We start from the raw sequence: 22,433 nt of genomic DNA on the forward strand, positions 1-22,433 counted from the left end.
AAAGTCTTATTTCCAGCTGATGAAATGATGTTTAACATTATTGTTGCTGTTATTAGGAGAGTATAATGATATAAAGTCTTATTTCCAGCTGATGAAATGATGTTTAACATTATTAGAAGAGTATAATGATATAAAGTCTTATTTCCAGCTGATGAAATGATGTTTAACATTATTGTGGCTGTTATTAGAAGAGTATAATGATATAAAGTCTTATTTCCAGCTGATGAAATGATGTTTAACATTATTGTTGCTGTTATTAGAAGAATATAATGATATAAAGTCTTATTTCCAGCTGATGAAATGATGTTTAACATTATTAGAAGAGTATAATGATATAAAGTCTTATTTCCAGCTGATGAAATGATGTTTAACATTATTAGAAGAGTATAATGATATAAAGTCTTATTTCCAGCTGATGAAATGATGTTTATTCAGAGTTAGTTGCAGTCTCTTCATGTTTTGAGCCATTCAAGCTGAAGCGCAGCTGTCAGGCGCTGGTGGCTTCAGCGAGTCTTAGCCAATCACAGGACAGGACGCCAAATGAGTTCCGCCCGTTCACCTTTGCGGGCAACCCATTGGCCGCTGTCACGAAGCCCCGCCTATTAGGGGCGGGTCGTGTTCCATAACGGGGCCTCACGATCCAGCTGTGCCGAGGACAAGACGCCCTGAGCGGCCAGGAGAGAGCGAGTCTTCCCGGTGTCTCGTCACGGTTGTTCCAGCGGCTGGTGGGGGGAAGAAGCGTCCGGTAAGAAGACATTTGACACCACTGAACCTCATTTTGGGTTGAAATACGCGCGCGGGTGCTGAAGACGAGTGTGTGAACTCCCGCTAGCTAACAAGCTAACTAACACATTTCTGTCATTTCTTTAAATTAATAATTATAATTATTATTATTTCAATCGATCTCCTTTGTGTTTACATGTCGATTAATAGTCGCCCTAACGCACAATAAGATCAATGATTGTTTTTCACCTGGCCGACAGTGACCTTTGACTTCACGGGCGTGATGACGTCACACCTGTGCGTGGCTAGATGACGTCACACCTGTGCGTGAGCTAGAAGGTTGTGATGAAGTGAAGCAATAATAATAATATGACAATATACTCTCTATTTTACAAGAGCTCTGTGTACTCAACCGCAGAGAGTGGCAGGCAGCTGCTGTCTTCTTATTCATGGGGCTGCTGTTGCACTTTCCCCCCAGCAGGTGGCGACAGTAAACTACCCTCTACTCACGTGAATTATTTACCATTGAAGTAGGACATTTCAAAATAAAACAGGACATTATCAAATGGTAAACCACGAATAGGAGATGATTTACTGGGCACGTTTTTATTTTGACTTTTGCAAAACTAAACAGCGGCTCATGTAAAGCAATCACTCAAGCAGCACCGAGAGCGGACTCGAGACAAACTCCCTGGAAGTAAAGTTGTTGTTTTCAGTGCAAGTGTTCGTGCTAGATGACGCTCATATGCAACGTGACGCTTCATTCTTTTCAAATGTGCTAGCTCGATGCTATTTTACATTAGATTGGCCATAGACCGGCCACTATTAGCATTAGCAATTTTACACGGCAATTTTGTCACCCCCACAACTAACTAAACATCTGGTGTGTGATAAGTACAATACCTACAGTGTAACCACTTTGTAGGGCGCAACATAACACATAAAACTACTAACAATGTGCTAGCTCGATGCTATTTTACATTAGATTTGCCATAGCAGGTATTAGCATTAGCAATTTTACATGGCGATTTTGTCACCTCCACAACTAACCAAACATCTGGTGTGTGATAAGTGCAATACCTACAGTGTAACCACTTTGTAGGGCGCAACATAACACATAAAGCTACTTACTCGATGCTATTTTACATTAGATTTGCCATAGCAGGTATTAGCATTGTCACATGACCCTTTGGCCAGACATGAGCATTGTCACATGACCCTTTGGCCAGACATGAACATTGTCACATGACCCTTTGGCCAGACATGAGCAACGCGGCGTCCAGCGATGTCACCAGGAGGCGGGTCCAGAACGGCGCCAACGGGTCGGCGGGGGAGAAGAGCGAGAATGAGTCCGCGCAGTGGGGGAGAGCCTGGTGAGTCGTCCTGCACGCTGACACACGTAAACAAATAAACAAATCACAGCATATCATAGCAAGCCCCGGAGAAGGCAGTGTGGGAATAGGCTCAGGAGAAGGTAAACAATGAGGTAATCAAGGTAAACAGGAAGTATTACATCCACCTGTGCTAGTTACAAGTGTTTGTTGACAAATAAGAGAAGGTAAACAATGAGGTAATCAAGGTAAACAGGAAGTATTACATCCACCTGTGCTAGTTAAATGTGTTTGTTGACAAAAAAGAGAAGGTAAACAAGAGGTAATCGAAGTAAACAGGAAGTATTACAACCACCTGTGCTAGTTAAATGTGTTTGTTGACAAATAAGAGAAGGTAAACAATGGGTAAAGAGGAAGTATGACATCCACCTGTGTTTGTTGACAAGTAAGAGAAGGTAACCAGTGGGTAAAAAGGAAGTATGACATCCAGCTGTGTTTGTTGACAAATAAGAGAAGGTAAACACTAAGTAAAGAGGAAGTATGACATCCACCTGTGTTTGTTGACAAGTAAGAGAAGGTAAACAATAGGTAAAGAGGAAGTATGACATCCACCTGTGTTTGTTGACAAATAAGAGAAGGTAAACAATAGGTAAAGAGGAAGTATGACATCCACCTGTGTTTGTTGACAAATAAGAGAAGGTAAACAATAGGTAAAGAGGAAGTATGACATCCACCTGTGTTTGTTGACAAATAAGAGAAGGTAAACAATGGGTAAAGAGGAAGTATTACATCCACCTGTGCTAGTTAAATGTGTTTGTTGACAAATAAGAGAAGGTAATCAAGGTAAACAGGAAGTATTACATCCACCTGTGCTAGTTAAAAGTGTTTGTTGACAAATAAGAGAAGGTAAACAATGAGATAATCAAGGTAAACAGGAAGTATTACATCCACCTGTGCTAGTTAAATGTGTTTGTTGACAAAAAAGAGAAGGTAAACAAGAGGTAATCGAAGTAAACAGGAAGTATTGCAACCACCTGTGCTAGTTAAATGTGTTTGTTGACAAATAAGAGAAGGTAAACAATGGGTAAAGAGGAAGTATGACATCCACCTGTGTTTGTTGACAAATAAGAGAAGGTAAACAATGGGTAAAGAGGAAGTATTACATCCACCTGTGCTAGTTAAATGTGTTTGTTGACAAATAAGAGAAGGTAATCAAGGTAAACAGGAAGTATTACATCCACCTGTGCTAGTTAAAAGTGTTTGTTGACAAATAAGAGAAGGTAAACAATGAGATAATCAAGGTAAACAGGAAGTGTTACATCCACCTGTGCTAGTTAAATGTGTTTGTTGACAAAAAAGAGAAGGTAAACAAGAGGTAATCGAAGTAAACAGGAAGTATTACAACCACCTGTGCTAGTTAAATGTGTTTGTTGACAAATAAGAGAAGGTAAACAATAAATAAAGAGGAAGTATTACATCCAGCTGTGTTTGTTGACAAATAAGAGAAGGTAAACAATAGGTAAAGAGGAAGTATGACATCCAGCTGTGTTTGTTGACAAGTAAGAGAAGGTAAACAATAGGTAAAGAGGAAGTATGACATCCAGCTGTGTTTGTTGACAAGTAAGAGAAGGTAAACAATAGGTAAAGAGGAAGTATGACATCCAGCTGTGTTTGTTGACAAGTAAGAGAAGGTAAACACTAGGTGTTCCTCAGGGAGGTGGACTGGTTCTCCCTGGTCAGCGTGGTGGCCTTGCTCCTCCTGGCCCCGGTCCTGGTCTTGTTCCTGGTGATGGTGTGTGACCAGTACCAGTGTTCCATATCCCAGCCTGTGCTGGACGTGTACCAGGGCAGGAGCACCCTGCTCTCCATCTGGGCCCGCGTACCCTCGCCCACCTGGATGGCTGCCAAGATCTACACTGCCTGGGTGCTCTTCCAGGTACTACTTCCTGTCTGCTGGGGGGACTACAGTCACATTACACACTATTATTATTATTATTATTACATAAATATAATCATCTTCTAAGCCAAATGTAGATCTACACTGCCTGGGTGCTCTTCCAGGTACTACTTCCTGTCTGCTGGGGGGACTACAGTCACATTACACACTATTATTATTATTATTACATAAATATAATCATCTTCTAAGCCAAATGTAGATCTACACTGCCTGGGTGCTCTTCCAGGTACTACTTCCTGTCTGCTGGGGGGACTACAGTCACATTACACACTATTATTATTATTATTATTACATAAATATAATCATCTTCAAAGCCAAATGTAGATCTACACTGCCTGGGTGCTCTTCCAGGTACTACTTCCTGTCTGCTGGGGGGACTACAGTCACATTACACACTATTATTATTATTATTATTACATAAATATAATCATCTTCAAAGCCAAATGTAGATCTACACTGCCTGGGTGCTCTTCCAGGTACTACTTCCTGTCTGCTGGGGGGACTACAGTCACATTACACACTATTATTATTATTATTATTACATAAATATAATCATCTTCTAAGCCAAATGTAGATCTACACTGCCTGGGTGCTCTTCCAGGTACTACTTCCTGTCTGCTGGGGGGACTACAGTCACATTACACACTATTATTATTATTATTATTATATAAATATAATCATCTTCTAGGCCAAATGTAGATCTACACTGCCTGGGTGCTCTTCCAGGTACTACTTCCTGTCTGCTGGGGGGACTACAGTCACATTACACACTATTATTATTATTATTACATAAATATAATCATCTTCTAAGCCAAATGTAGATCTACACTGCCTGGGTGCTCTTCCAGGTACTACTTCCTGTCTGCTGGGGGGACTACAGTCACATTACACACTATTATTATTATTACATAAATATAATCATCTTCAAAGCCAAATGTTCTTTTTATGAACAATAACCACGTTTACAAACTAATAAAATATATCTATAGAGATATCTATCTATATACATTTAATTAAACATATATCTAACTATATATCTATATTATTATCTATATATATCTATACATCTAGCTATTTTCTATCATTCTCTTAATGTAACTACATCTATTTATCTATACCGTCCATCTATTTTTATTTGTATACCTGTATGTATACAGTATGTCTATCTATATATGAATTAAGTTCAAGTACATAGATAGATAAAAGTACATAGATAGAAATACTGTATGTGGCTGCTGCCCCCGCCACCTGACCTCTGATAAGCAGAAGAAGATGGATGGATAGATAATTGTATATTTTATGTTTATCTATAGGTATATATGTAAATTTATCTATAGGTATACATGTATATTTAATATTTATCTATAGGTATGTATGTATATTTAATATTTATCTATACGTACACATGTATATTTAATATTTATAGGTATACATTCATATTTAATATTTAAATGTATATGTGCGTATTTAATATTCATCTATAGGTATGTATGTATATTTAATATTTATCTATAGGTACACATGTATATTTAATATGTATCTATAGGTATACATGTATATTTAATATTTATCTATACGTACACATGTATATTTAATATTTATCTATAGGTATACATGTATATTTAATATTCATCTGTAGGTACACATGTATATTTAATATTTATCTATAGGTATATATGTATATTTAATATTCATCTATAGGTATATATGTATATTTAATATGTATCTATAGGTACACATGTATATTTAATATTTATAGGTGTATGTGCATATTTAATATTGATTTATAGGTATACATGTATATTTAATATTTATCTATAGGTATATATGTATATTTAATATATATCTATAAATATACATGTATATTTAATATTTATCTATAGGTACGCATGTATATTTAATATTTATCTATAGGTATATATGTAAATGTAATATTTATCTATAGGTACACATACATATTTAATATTTACCTATAGGTATATATGTATATTTAATATTTACTTATAGGTATATATGTATATTTAATATTTATCTATAGGTACACATGTATATTTAATATTTATCTATAGGTATACATGTATATTTAATATTTATCTATAGGTATATATGTATATTTAATATTTATCTATAAATATACATGTATATTTAATATTTATCTATAGGTACACATGTATATTTAATATTTATCTATAAGTATATATGTAAATTTAATATTTATCTATAGGTACACATACATATTTAATATTTACCTATAGGTATATATGTATATTTAATATTTATCTATAGGTACACATGTATATTTAATATTTATCTATAGGTATACATGTATATTTAATATTTATCTATAGGTATATATGTATTTTTAATATTTATCTATAAATATACATGTATATTTAATATTTATCTATAGGTACACATATATATGTAATATTTATCTATAGGTATATGTGTAAATTTAAAATTAATCTATAGGTACACATGTATTTTTAATATTTATCTATAGGTATATATGTATATGTAATATTCATCTATAGGTATATATGTATATTTAAAGGCCTACTGAAACCCACTACTACCGACCACGCAGTCTGATAGTTTATATATCAATGATGAAATCTTAACATTATAACACATGCCAATACGGCCGGGTTAACTTATAAAGTGACATTTTAAATTTGCCGCTAAACTTCCGGTTCGAAACGCCTCTGAGGATGACGTATGCGCGTGACGTAGCCCGGCGAACACGGGTATGCCTTCCACATTGAAGCCGATACGAAAAAGCTCTGTTTTCATTTCATAATTCCACAGTATTCTGGACATCTGTGTTCGTGAATCTGTTTCAATCATGTTCATTGCATTATGGAGAAGGAAGCCGAGCAAGCAAAGAAGAAAGTTGTCGGTGCGAAATGGACGTATTTTTCGAACGTAGTCAGCCACAACAGTACACAGCCGGCGCTTCTTTGTTTACATTCCCGAAAGATGCAGTCAAGATGGAAGAACTCGGATAACAGAGACTCTAACCAGGAGGACTTTTGATTTGGATACACAGACGCCTGTAGAGAACTGGGACAACACAGACTCTTACCAGGATTACTTTGATTTGGATGACAAAGACGCAGACGTGCTACTGTGAGTATGCAGCTTTGGCTTTTTTTTGCGTATGTACGTAACTTTTTTAAAATATATAAGCTTTATGAACCTTGGGTTAGGTGAACGGTCTTTTGGGCTGAGTGATTGTGTGTGTTGATCATGTGTTTGAATTGTATTGGCGTGTTCTATGGAGCTAGGAGCTAGCAGAGGAGCTAGGAGCTAGCATAACACGTACCGTACCGTAAGTGCGCGTCACGTACGTAACTTTTTAAAAATATATAAGCTTTATGAACCTTGGGTTAGGTGAACGGTCTTTTGGGCTGAGTGATTGTGTGTGTTGATCAAGTGTTTGAATTGTATTGGCGTGTTCTATGGAGCTAGGAGCTAGCAGAGGAGCTAGGAGCTAGCATAACAAACACGCAGGTGTTATTATGCAGGATTAATTTGTGGCATATTAAATATAAGCCTGGTTGTGTTGTGGCTAATAGAGTATATATATGTCTTGTGTTTATTTACTGTTGTAGTCATTCCCAGCTGAATATCAGGTACCGTGAGTATGCAGCCTTGGCTGCTAAACATTCGATAACTTGACCGTATGTGCGCGTCACGTACGTAACTTTTTAAAAATATATAAGCTTTATGAACCTTGGGTTAGGTAAACGGTCTTTTGGGCTGAGTGATTGTGTGTGTTGATCAGGTGTTTGAATTGTATTGGCGTGTTCTATGGAGCTAGGAGCTAGCATAGGAGCTAGCATAACAAACACGCAGGTGTTTTTATGCAGGATTAATTTGTGTCATATTAAATATAAGCCTGGTTGTGTTGTGGCTAATAGAGTATATATATGTCTTGTGTTTATTTACTGTTGTAGTCATTCCCAGCTGAATATCAGGTCACTCTCACAGCATCTTCCCTATCTGAATAGCTTCAACTCCCCACTAGTCCTTCACTTGCACTTTACTCATCCACAAATCTTTCATCCTCGCTCAAATTAATGGGGAAATTGTCGCTTTCTCGGTCCGAATCTCTCTCACTTCATGCGGCCATCATTGTAAACAATAGGGAACTTTGCGTATATGTTCAACTGACTACGTCACGCTACTTCCGGTAGGTGCAAGCCTTTTTTTTATCAGATACCAAAAGTTGCAATCTTTATCGTCGTTGTTCTATACTAAATCCTTTCAGCAAAATTATGGCAATATCGCGAAATGATCAAGTATGACACATAGAATAGATCTGCTATCCCCGTTTAAATAAAAAAAAATTCATTTCAGTAGGCCTTTAATATGTATCTATAGGTACACATGTATATTTAATATTTATAGGTATATGTGCATATTTAACATTTATTTATAGGTATACATGTATATTTAATATTTATCTATAGGTATATATGTATATTTAATATGTATCTATAAATATACATGTATATTTAATATGTATCTATAGGTACACATGTATATTTAATATTTATCTATAGGTATATATGTACATTTAATATTTATCTATAGGTACACATACATATTTAATATTTACCTATAGGTATACATGTATATTTAATATTTATCTATAGGTATACATGTATATTTAATATGTATCTATAGGTACACATGTATATTTAATATTTATCTATAAATATACATGTATATTTATATTTATCTATAGGTATACATGTATATTTAATATTTATCTATAGGTACACATGTATATTTAATATTTATCTATAAATATACATGTATATTTAATATTTATCTATAGGTATACATGTATATTTAATATTTATCTATAGGTATACATGTTTATTTACTGTTTATCTATAGGTATACATAGGTGTACGTGTAGGTATACATGGTGAACAGGTGTTGTGTACAGGTGTTGTTGTACATGTGTAATGTGTAGGTATACATGGTGAACAGGTGTTGTACATGTGTAATGTGTAGGTATACATGGTGAACAGGTGTTGTACATGTGTACAGGTGTTGTTGTACATGTGTAATGTGTAGGCATGCATGGTGAACAGGTGTTGTACATGTGTACAGGTGTTGTACATGTGTAGGTATACATGTATGCATGGTGAACAGGTGTTGTACATGTGTACAGGTGTTGTTGTACATGTGTACAGGTGTTGTTGTACATGTGTAGGTATACATGTATACATGGTGATCAGGTGTTGTGCATGTGTACAGGTGTTGTTGTACATGTGTACAGGTGTTGTACATGTGTAGGTATACATGTATACATGGTGATCAGGTGTTGTACATGTGTACAGGTGTTGTTGTACATGTGTACAGGTGTTGTTGTACATGTGTAGGTATACATGTATGCATGGTGAACAGGTGTTGTACATGTGTACAGGTGTTGTTGTACATGTGTACAGGTGTTGTTGTACATGTGTACAGGTGTTGTTGTACATGTGTACAGGTGTTGTTGTACATGTGTAGGTATACATGTATGCATGGTGAATAGGTGTTGTACATGTGTACAGGTGTTGTTGTACATGTGTACAGGTGTTGTTGTACATGTGTAGGTATACATGTATGCATGGTGATCAGGTGTTGTTGTGTACAGGTGTTGTACATGTGTACAGGTGTTGTACATGTGTAGGTATACATGTATGCATGGTGAACAGGTGTTGTACATGTGTACAGGTGTTGTTGTACATGTGTACAGGTGTTGTTGTACATGTGTACAGGTGTTGTTGTACATGTGTAGGTATACATGTATGCATGGTGATCAGGTGTTGTTGTGTACAGGTGTTGTTGTACATGTGCATCCCTGACGTCCTGCACAAAGTCCTTCCTGGTTACGTCGGGGGAGTCCAAGAAGGTGCCAGAACGCCCGCAGGTAAGGAGCCACACAATCAGCAGGTGAGCAGTTACCTGGAGCAGGTGTGTGTCTTCCAGGTGTGATCAACAAGTACCAGATCAACGGGCTGCAGTGCTGGCTGCTCACTCACTTCCTGTGGCTGCTCAACACTCACTACTGGCACTTCTTCTCTGCCACCACCATCTTTGACCACTGGATGCCCCTCATGTGGTGTGCTAACCTGCTGGGCTACACCGTCTCCACCTTTGCCTTCTTTAAAGCATACCTCTTCCCCACCAACCCACACGACTGGTGAGTCACTTCCTCTCTCTTAACACTTCCTCTCTCTTAACACTTCCTCTCTCTTAACACTTCCTCTCTCTTAACACTTCCTCTCTCTTAACACTTCCTCTCTCTTAACACTTCCTCTCTCTTAACACTTCCTGTCTCTTAACACTTCCTGTCTCTTAACACTTCCTCTCTCTTAACACTTCCTCTCTCTTAACACTTCCTGTCTCTTAACACTTCCTCTCTCTTAACACTTCCTCTCTCTTAACACTTCCTCTCTCTTAACACTTCCTGTCTCTTAACACTTCCTCTCTCTTAACACTTCCTCTCTCTTAACACTTCCTCTCTCTTAACACTTCCTCTCTCTTAACACTTCCTCTCTCTTAACACTTCCTCTCTCTTAACACTTCCTGTCTCTTAACACTTCCTCTCTCTTAACACTTCCTCTCTCTTAACACTTCCTGTCTCTTAACACTTCCTCTCTCTTAACACTTCCTCTCTCTTAACACTTCCTCTCTCTTAACACTTCCTCTCTCTTAACACTTCCTCTCTCTTAACACTTCCTGTCTCTTAACACTTCCTCTCTCTTAACACTTCCTCTCTCTTAACACTTCCTCTCTCTTAACACTTCCTGTCTCTTAACACTTCCTGTCTCTTAACACTTCCTCTCTCTTAACACTTCCTCTCTCTTAACACTTCCTGTCTCTTAACACTTCCTCTCTCTTAACACTTCCTCTCTCTTAACACTTCCTGTCTCTTAACACTTCCTCTCTCTTAACACTTCCTCTCTCTTAACACTTCCTGTCTCTTAACACTTCCTCTCTCTTAACACTTCCTGTCTCTTAACACTTCCTCTCTCTTAACACTTCCTCTCTCTTAACACTTCCTCTCTCTTAACACTTCCTGTCTCTTAACACTTCCTCTCTCTTAACACTTCTTCTCCCTTAACACTTCCTGTCTCTTAACACTTCCTCTCTCTTAACACTTCCTGTCTCTTAACACTTCCTCTCTCTTAACACTTCGTGTTTCTATTAATACCTGTATGTGACACTTCCTGTCTCTAGTACTTTCTGAATGTAACACTTCCTGTGTGTTACGCGTCTTGTGTATAACACTTCCTGTGTGTTACGTGTCTTGTGTTTAACACTTCCTGTGTGTTACGCGTCTTGTGTATAACACTTCCTGTGTGTTACGCGTCTTGTGTATAACACTTCCTGTGTGTTACGCGTCTTGTGTATAACACTTCCTGTGTGTTACGCGTCTTGTGTATAACACTTCCTGTTTGTTACGCGTCCTGTGTGTAACACTTCCTGTTTGTTACACACTTTGTGTGTAACACGTGGTGTGTGTAACATGATGTGTGTGTGGCAGCAAGTTCACAGGCAACATGTTGTACAACTACATGATGTGTGTGTAACATGTGTGTGTGTAACATGATGTGTGTGTGTAACAGCAAGTTCACAGGCAACATGTTGTACAACTACATGATGTGTGTGTAACATGTGTTTGTGTGTAACATGATGTGTGTGTGTAACAGCAAGTTCACAGGCAACATGTTGTACAACTACATGATGTGTGTGTAACATGTGTGTGTGTGTAACATGATGTGTGTGTGTAACAGCAAGTTCACAGGCAACATGTTGTACAACTACATGATGTGTGTGTAACATGTGTGTGTGTAACATGATGTGTGTGTGTAACAGCAAGTTCACAGGCAACATGTTGTACAACTACATGATGTGTGTGTAACATGTGTGTGTGTAACATGATGTGTGTGTGTAACAGCAAGTTCACAGGCAACATGTTGTACAACTACATGATGTGTGTGTAACATGTGTGTGTGTAACATGATGTGTGTGTGTAACAGCAAGTTCACAGGCAACATGTTGTACAACTACATGATGTGTGTGTAACATGTGTGTGTAACACATGGTGTGTGTGTGTGTAACAGCAAGTTCACAGGCAACATGTTGTACAACTACATGATGTGTGTGTAACATGTGTGTGTGTAACATGATGTGTGTGTGTAACAGCAAGTTCACAGGCAACATGTTGTACAACTACATGATGTGTGTGTAACATGTGTGTGTGTAACACATGGTGTGTGTGTAACAGCAAGTTCACAGGCAACATGTTGTACAACTACATGATGTGTGTGTAACATGTGTGTGTGTGTAACATGATGTGTGTGTGTAACAGCAAGTTCACAGGCAACATGTTGTACAACTACATGATGTGTGTGTAACATGTGTGTGTGTAACATGATGTGTGTGTGTAACAGCAAGTTCACAGGCAACATGTTGTACAACTACATGATGTGTGTGTAACATGTGTGTGTGTGTAACATGATGTGTGTGTGTAACAGCAAGTTCACAGGCAACATGTTGTACAACTACATGATGTGTGTGTAACATGTGTGTGTAACACATGGTGTGTGTGTAACAGCAAGTTCACAGGCAACATGTTGTACAACTACATGATGTGTGTGTAACATGTGTGTGTGTGTAACATGATGTGTGTGTGTAACAGCAAGTTCACAGGCAACATGTTGTACAACTACATGATGGGAATAGAGTTCAACCCCCGTGTGGGTCGATGGTTCGACTTCAAGTTGTTCTTCAACGGGCGCCCTGGCATCGTGGCCTGGACCCTCATCAACCTGTCCTACATGGCCAAGCAGCAGGAAGTCTATGGTCATGTGACTAACTCCATGGTGCTGGTCAACCTGCTGCAGGTGAGCACACAACTCAGGTGTGCTTTGATCCACAACATCTGTGATAAACATACATCACTCCTCTAATGTTTATGTTTACACAAAATGAATACTAGACTGTTTATGTTTACACTAAATGAATACTAGACTGTTTATGTTTACACTAAATGAATACTAGACTGTTTATGTTTACACTAAATGAATACTAGACTGTTTATGTTTACACTAAATGAATACTAGACTGTTTATGTTTACACTAAATGAATACTAGACTGTTTATGTTCACACTAAATGAATACTAGACTGTTTATGTTTACACTAAATGAATACTAGACTGTTTATGTTTACACTAAATGAATACTAGACTGTTTATGTTCACACTAAATGAATACTAGACTGTTTATGTTTACACTAAATGAATACTAGACTGTTTATGTTTACACTAAATGAATACTAGACTGTTTATGTTTACACTAAATGAATACTAGACTGTTTATGTTCACACTAAATGAATACTAGACTGTTTATGTTTACACTAAATGAATACTAGACTGTTTATGTTTACACTAAATGAATACTAGACTGTTTATGTTCACACTAAATGAATATTAGACTGTTTATGTTTACACTAAATGAATACTAGACTGTTTATGTTCACACTAAATGAATATTAGACTGTTTATGTTCACACTAAATGAATACTAGATTGTGGAATGAAGTTCAATCATTTCTATTTCTTTTCTTACAATTGGATTCTGCTTCCAATGTCACCACATTGCTGATTAAAGTAAACATTTGAAGTATATATCCTACAATATTGCTGCCCTGAATTAAGCATTTTCCAGCATAAACATGGTCGAATGTAGTAGAAATATCAGTACTACAGTATTGTTGGGGAACTAACCAATGTAGTAGAAATATCAGTACTACAGTATTGTTGGGGAACTAACCAATGTAGTAGAAATATCAGTACTACAGTATTGTTGGGGAACTAACCAATGTAGTAGAAATATCAGTACTACAGTATTGTTGGGGAACTAACCAATGTAGTAGAAATATCAGTACTACAGTATTGTTGGGGAACTAACCAATGTAGTAGAAATATCAGTACTACAGTATTGTTGGGGAACTAACCAATGAAGTAGAAATATCAGTACTACAGTATTGTTGGGGAACTAACCAATGTAGTAGAAATATCAGTACTACAGTATTGTTGGGGAACTAACCAATGTAGTAGAAATATCAGTACTACAGTATTGTTGGGGAACTAAGCAATGTAGTAGAAATATCAGTACTACAGTATTGTTGGGGAACTAACCAATGTAGTAGAAATATCAGTACTACAGTATTGTTGGGGAACTAACCAATGAAGTAGAAATATCAGTACTACAGTATTGTTGGGGAACTAACCAATGTAGTAGAAATATCAGTACTACAGTATTGTTGGGGAACTAACCAATGTAGTAGAAATATCAGTACTACAGTATTGTTGGGGAACTAACCAATGTAGTAGAAATATCAGTACTACAGTATTGTTGGGGAACTAACCAATGTAGTAGAAATATCAGTACTACAGTATTGTTGGGGAACTAACCAATGTAGTAGAAATATCAGTACTACAGTATTGTTGGGGAACTAACCAATGTAGTAGAAATATCAGTACTACAGTATTGTTGGGGAACTAACCAATGTAGTAGAAATATCAGTACTACAGTATTGTTGGGGAACTAACCAATGTAGTAGAAATATCAGTACTACAGTATTGTTGGGGAACTAACCAATGTAGTAGAAATATCAGTACTACAGTATTGTTGGGGAACTAACCAATGTAGTAGAAATATCAGTACTACAGTATTGTTGGGGAACTAACCAATGTAGTAGAAATATCAGTACTACAGTATTGTTGGGGAACTAACCAATGTAGTAGAAATATCAGTACTACAGTATTGTTGGGGAACTAACCAATGAAGTAGAAATATCAGTACTACAGTATTGTTGGGGAACTAACCAATGAAGTAGAAATATCAGTACTACAGTATTGTTGGGGAACTAACCAATGTAGTAGAAATATCAGTACTACAGTATTGTTGGGGAACTAACCAATGTAGTAGAAATATCAGTACTACAGTATTGTTGGGGAACTAAGCAATGTAGTAGAAATATCAGTACTACAGTATTGTTGGGGAACTAACCAATGTAGTAGAAATATCAGTACTACAGTATTGTTGGGGAACTAACCAATGAAGTAGAAATATCAGTACTACAGTATTGTTGGGGAACTAACCAATGTAGTAGAAATATCAGTACTACAGTATTGTTGGGGAACTAACCAATGTAGTAGAAATATCAGTACTACAGTATTGTTGGGGAACTAACCAATGTAGTAGAAATATCAGTACTACAGTATTGTTGGGGAACTAACCAATGTAGTAGAAATATCAGTACTACAGTATTGTTGGGGAACTAACCAATGTAGTAGAAATATCAGTACTACAGTATTGTTGGGGAACTAACCAATGTAGTAGAAATATCAGTACTACAGTATTGTTGGAGAACTAACCAATGTAGTAGAAATATCAATACTACAGTATTGTTGGGGAACTAACCAATGTAGTAGAAATATCAGTACTACAGTATTGTTGGGGAACTAACCAATGAAGTAGAAATATCAGTACTACAGTATTGTTGGGGAACTAACCAATGTAGTAGAAATATCAGTACTACAGTATTGTTGGGGAACTAACCAATGTAGTAGAAATATCAGTACTACAGTATTGTTGGGGAACTAACCAATGTAGTAGAAATATCAGTACTACAGTATTGTTGGAGAACTAACCAATGTAGTAGAAATATCAATACTACAGTATTGTTGGGGAACTAACCAATGTAGTAGAAATATCAGTACCACAGTATTGTTGGGGAACTAACCAATGAAGTAGAAATATCAGTACCACAGTATTGTTGGGGAACTAACCAATGTAGTAGAAATATCAGTACTACAGTATTGTTGGGGAACTAACCAATGTAGTAGAAATATCAGTACTACAGTATTGTTGGGGAACTAACCAATGTAGTAGAAATATCAGTACTACAGTATTGTTGGAGAACTAACCAATGTAGTAGAAATATCAATACTACAGTATTGTTGGGGAACTAACCAATGTAGTAGAAATATCAGTACTACAGTATTGTTGGGGAACTAACCAATGTAGTAGAAATATCAGTACTACAGTATTGTTGGGGAACTAACCAATGTAGTAGAAATATCAGTACTACAGTATTGTTGGAGAACTAACCAATGTAGTAGAAATATCAATACTACAGTATTGTTGGGGAACTAACCAATGTAGTAGAAATATCAGTACTACAGTATTGTTGGGGAACTAACCAATGTAGTAGAAATATCAGTACTACAGTATTGTTGGGGAACTAACCAATATAGTAGAAATATCAGTACTACAGTATTGTTGGGGAACTAACCAATGTAGTAGAAATATCAGTACTACAGTATTGTTGGGGAACTAACCAATGTAGTAGAAATATCAGTACTACAGTATTGTTGGGGAACTAACCAATGTAGTAGAAATATCAGTACTACAGTATTGTTGGAGAACTAACCAATGTAGTAGAAATATCAGTACTACAGTATTGTTGGAGAACTAACCAATGTAGTAGAAATATCAATACTACAGTATTGTTGGGGAACTAACCAATGTAGTAGAAATATCAGTACTACAGTATTGTTGGGGAACTAACCAATGTAGTAGAAATATCAGTACTACAGTATTGTTGGGGAACTAACCAATATAGTAGAAATATCAGTACTACAGTATTGTTGGGGAACTAACCAATGTAGTAGAAATATCAGTACTACAGTATTGTTGGGGAACTAACCAATGTAGTAGAAATATCAGTACTACAGTATTGTTGGGGAACTAACCAATGTAGTAGAAATATCAGTACTACAGTATTGTTGGGGAACTAACCAATGTAGTAGAAATATCAGTACTACAGTATTGTTGGGGAACTAACCAATGTAGTAGAAATATCAGTACTACAGTATTGTTGGAGAACTAACCAATGTAGTAGAAATATCAGTACTACAGTATTGTTGGGGAACTAACCAATGTAGTAGAAATATCAGTACTACAGTATTGTTGGGGAACTAACCAATGTAGTAGAAATATCAGTACTACAGTATTGTTGGGGAACTAACCAATGTAGTAGAAATATCAGTACTACAGTATTGTTGGAGAACTAACCAATGTAGTAGAAATATCAGTACTACAGTATTGTTGGAGAACTAACCAATGTAGTAGAAATATCAATACTACAGTATTGTTGGGGAACTAACCAATGTAGTAGAAATATCAGTACTACAGTATTGTTGGGGAACTAACCAATGTAGTAGAAATATCAGTACTACAGTATTGTTGGGGAACTAACCAATATAGTAGAAATATCAGTACTACAGTATTGTTGGGGAACTAACCAATGTAGTAGAAATATCAGTACTACAGTATTGTTGGGGAACTAACCAATGTAGTAGAAATATCAGTACTACAGTATTGTTGGGGAACTAACCAATGTAGTAGAAATATCAGTACTACAGTATTGTTGGGGAACTAAGCAATGTAGTAGAAATATCAGTACTACAGTATTGTTGGGGAACTAACCAATGTAGTAGAAATATCAGTACTACAGTATTGTTGGGGAACTAACCAATGAAGTACAAATATCTACTACAGTATTGTTGGGGGAACTAACCAATGTAGTAGAAATATCAGTACTACAGTATTGTTGGGGAACTAACCAATGTAGTAGAAATATCAGTACTACAGTATTGTTGGGGAACTAACCAATGTAGTAGAAATATCAGTACTACAGTATTGTTGGGGAACTAACCAATGTAGTAGAAATATCAGTACTACAGTATTGTTGGGGAACTAACCAATGTAGTAGAAATATCAGTACTACAGTATTGTTGGGGAACTAACCAATGAAGTACAAATATCTACTACAGTATTGTTGGGGAACTAACCAATGTAGTAGAAATATCAGTGGTGACCATAAAATGTCTTTATTAGTACCAGTACACTGTACAATCCTAATATGTACACACATTATATATATATATATATATATATCTATATATATATATAATATAGATGTAATATAGATGACTAATCCATTGTGTTGAATCCTCTGTCAGGGTATTTATGTGCTGGACTTCTTCTGGAACGAGGCGTGGTACCTGAAGACCATAGACATCTGCCACGACCACTTTGGTTGGTACCTGGGCTGGGGAGACTGTGTGTGGCTGCCATACCTGTACACGCTACAGGTGAGTACTTGTACACACTCTGTCATACTATCAACATGTACACGCTACATGTGAGTACTTGTACACACTCTGTCATACTATCAACATGTACACACTACATGTGAGTACTTCTACACACTCTGTCATACTATCAACATGTACACACTACATGTGAGTACTTGTACACACTCTGTCATACTATCAACATGTACACGCTACATGTGAGTACTTGTACACACTCTGTCATACTATCAACATGTACACACTACATGTGAGTACTTGTACACACTCTGTCATACTATCAACATGTACACACTACATGTGAGTACTTGTACACACTCTGTCATACTATCAACATGTACACGCTACATGTGAGTACTTGTACACACTCTGTCATACTATCAACATGTACACACTACATGTGAGTACTTGTACACACTCTGTCATACTATCAACATGTACACGCTACATGTGAGTACTTGTACACACTCTGTCATACTATCAACATGTACACACTACATGTGAGTACTTGTACACACTCTGTCATACTATCAACATGTACACGCTACATGTGAGTACTTGTACACACTCTGTCATACTATCAACATGTACACACTACATGTGAGTACTTGTACACACTCTGTCATACTATCAACATGTACACACTACATGTGAGTACTTGTACACACTCTGTCATACTATCAACATGTACACACTACATGTGAGTACTTGTACACACTCTGTCATACTATCAACATGTACACGCTACATGTGAGTACTTGTACACACTCTGTCATACTATCAACATGTACACACTACATGTGAGTACTTGTACACACTCTGTCATACTATCAACATGTACACACTACATGTGAGTACTTGTACACACTCTGTCATACTATCAACATGTACACGCTACATGTGAGTACTTGTACACACTCTGTCATACTATCAACATGTACACACTACATGTGAGTACTTGTACACACTCTGTCATACTATCAACATGTACACGCTACATGTGAGTACTTGTACACACTCTGTCATACTATCAACATGTACACACTACATGTGAGTACTTGTACACACTCTGTCATACTATCAACATGTACACGCTACATGTGAGTACTTGTACACACTCTGTCATACTATCAACATGTACACACTACATGTGAGTACTTGTACACACTCTGTCATACTATCAACATGTACACACTACATGTGAGTACTTGTACACACTCTGTCATACTATCAACATGTACACACTACATGTGAGTACTTGTACACACTCTGTCATACTATCAACATGTACACGCTACATGTGAGTACTTGTACACACTCTGTCATACTATCAACATGTACACACTACATGTGAGTACTTGTACACACTCTGTCATACTATCAACATGTACACACTACATGTGAGTACACACTATCAACATTCATCATCACAATGATCACAATGATTATATCAGTATTTATAAATGTGATCAACATTCTCAAAAAGTAGAAAGACTAGAAATAAATAATAATTTATATCTAATAAAATACTAGAAATAAATAATTATTAGTAATATCAAATAAATGACTAGAGCTAAACAATAATTTATAATAACTAATAAAAGACTAGAGATAAATAATAATTATTAATATCTAATTAAAAGAATGAAATAAATAATGATTATAATAATTCTTAATATCTAATTAAAAGAATAAAATAAATAATAACTAGTAATATAATATAAGTAAGAGATAAATAATGAGTAATATAATATAAGTAATATAAATAAATAATAGCTAGTAATATAATATAACTAATAGAGATAAATAGTAACTACTAATATAATATAAGTAATAGAAATAAATAATAATGAGTAATATAATATAAGTAATAGAAATAAATTATGAGTAATATAAGTAATATAATTAAATAATAACTAGTTATATAATATAAGTAATAGAGATAAATAATAACTAGTAATATAATATAAGTAATAGAAATAAATAATAACGAGTAATATAAGTAATAGAAATAAATAATAATGAGTAATATAAGTAATAGAAATAAATAATGAGTAATATAATATAAGTAATAGAGATAAATAATAACTAGTAATATAAGTAATAGAAATAAATAATAATGAGTAATATAAGTAATAGAAATAAGTAGTATAATATAAGTAATAGAGATAAATAATAATGAGTAATATAATATACTGTAAGTAATAGAGATAAATAATAATGTGTATTATAATATAAGTAATACAAATAAATAATAATGAGTAATATAAGTACAGTGTTTCCCATAAACTGCCAAGATACCTGTGGCGGTGGGGGCGTGGCTATGGGCGTGGTCACCATGACATCATCGAGTAATTTGCATAATTTACTACAATATGATTTTCTCTAAAAAGGCTCAAAAAATGTATACTTACTAATTAATAATAACAGCTTTGTTTTAAACATCCATCCATCCATCCATCCATTTTACAATATAATTACAACACTTTATGTACATATTTATATACAGATTTGAACAATAAGTTATTCACTGAAATATATTTATTAATTGTGGTTCTTATAAAAAATATATCTTATAAAATATAAAAGCTAAAATGTCTCTTAAAGCTCTGCCCCTTTAATTAGTGCATACTAAATCATTTAACTTTAGCCTACTACTACAAGCATATTATTTACCAGCAACATAAAGTGAAACAGAGGCAGAGGTGTCCTGCCACAGTCAGTAACAAATAAACAGAAAACAGTAGTGGTCAAATACAAATAAGGCAACAAGAGAAGTATCCTACACTTCTCTTTTGTAAAGTAAATGTGAACAGCCTATATGGGCATCTACATCAATTATATGATTTACCTGAGAAGCTGGACAGGACAAAAAAAATATATATATTTATTTATTTTTTTAAATTTTATTTGTGGCGGACAAATTCTTTCGTGGCGGGCCGCCACAAATAAATGAATGTGTGGGAAACACTGAAGTAATAGAAATAAGTAATATAATATTAAGTAATAGAGATAAATAATAATGAGTAATATAATATAAGTAATAGAAATAAATAATAATGAGTAATATAATATAAGTAATAGAAATAGACATATATTTAAGGACAAGGAGAGGGGCGGAGTCAAGCATCAGACAGGAAGTGTTCTCAGGTCTCTGGTGTCCTCCACGTGTTCCAGGGTCTCTACCTGGTCTACCACCCGGTGCAGCTGTCCCAGACCCACTTCCTGCTGGTCCTGCTCCTGGGTCTGGTGGGCTACTACATCTTCCGTGCCACCAACCACCAGAAGGACCTGTTCCGCCGCACCCAGGGCGCCTGCACCATCTGGGGGGGGCAGCCCGCCTTCATCCAGTGCTCGTACCGCTCGGCCGACGGCGCCGTGCACCAAAGCAAACTGCTGACCTCGGGCTTCTGGGGCGTGGCACGCCACTTCAACTACACGGGTGACCTGATGGGCTCGCTGGCGTACTGCGCCGCCTGTGGCTTCCAGCACCTTCTGCCCTACTTCTACCTGATCTACATGAGCGTGCTGCTGGTGCACCGCTGTCTGAGGGACGAGCACCGCTGCAGCAGCAAGTACGGAGCCGACTGGCACCGCTACACCCGCACCGTGCCCCACCGCCTGCTGCCCGGAATCTTCTAGAGAGTGGCCGCTTCCACACCAATCAGCAGCAAGTACTGAGCCGACTGGCACCGCTACACCCGCACCGTGCCCCACCGCCTGCTGCCCGGAATATTCTAGACAGCTCTTGTCATTTGTCACCACTTCCACACCAATCAGCAGCAAGTACTGAGCCGACTGGCACCGCTACACCCGCACCGTGCCCCACCGCCTGCTGCCCGGAATATTCTAGACAGCTCTTGTCATTTGTCACCACTTCCACACCAATCAGCTGCTTGCAATACTAGAAAAGCTTCATCAGCACTTTTCCACATGCATCATGTGACCTCTTTTAGTACTTTTCCACATGGGTCATATGACATCTTTTAGTACTTTTCCAGAAGGGTCATGTGATGTCGTTTAGTACTTTTCCAGATGGGTCATGTGACATCTTTTAGTACTTTTCCACATGCATCATGTGACCTCTTTTAGTACTTTTCCAGAAGGGTCATGTGACATCTTTTAGTACTTTTCCAGATGGGTCATGTGACATCTTTTAGTACTTTTCCAGATTGGTGGGGAAC

General features: G+C 36.5%; 1 protein-coding gene across 1 annotated transcript; it reads left to right on the top strand.

Annotated features, from left to right (window-relative positions):
- The first annotated feature begins 624 nt into the window (after positions 1–624).
- LOC133630084 (7-dehydrocholesterol reductase-like) lies at positions 625–22,034 on the top strand. The gene is made up of 8 exons (XM_062021363.1): positions 625–745; positions 1,985–2,096; positions 3,768–3,990; positions 9,853–9,943; positions 10,003–10,216; positions 12,722–12,926; positions 18,118–18,249; positions 21,427–22,034. The coding sequence occupies exons 2-8, from the start codon at positions 1,987–1,989 to the stop codon at positions 21,889–21,891; spliced, it is 1,440 nt and encodes a 479-aa protein (XP_061877347.1). The 5' UTR covers positions 625–745; positions 1,985–1,986; the 3' UTR covers positions 21,892–22,034.
- Positions 22,035–22,433: the final 399 nt, after the last annotated feature.

The sequence above is a fragment of the Entelurus aequoreus genome, linkage group LG02 (assembly GCF_033978785.1).
Source record: "Entelurus aequoreus isolate RoL-2023_Sb linkage group LG02, RoL_Eaeq_v1.1, whole genome shotgun sequence".
NCBI lineage: Eukaryota > Metazoa > Chordata > Actinopteri > Syngnathiformes > Syngnathidae > Entelurus > Entelurus aequoreus.

Bases quoted from the DNA above. Each gene is read 5' to 3' on its own strand.
- LOC133630084 (XM_062021363.1), top strand. From the start codon at position 1,987: ATGAGCAACGCGGCGTCCAGCGATGTCACCAGGAGGCGGGTCCAGAAC. The intron at 10,217-12,721 runs GTGAGTCACTTC...TGTGTGTAACAG, and splicing joins CCCACCAACCCACACGACTG to CAAGTTCACAGGCAACATGT. The intron at 18,250-21,426 runs GTGAGTACTTGT...CACGTGTTCCAG, and splicing joins CATACCTGTACACGCTACAG to GGTCTCTACCTGGTCTACCA.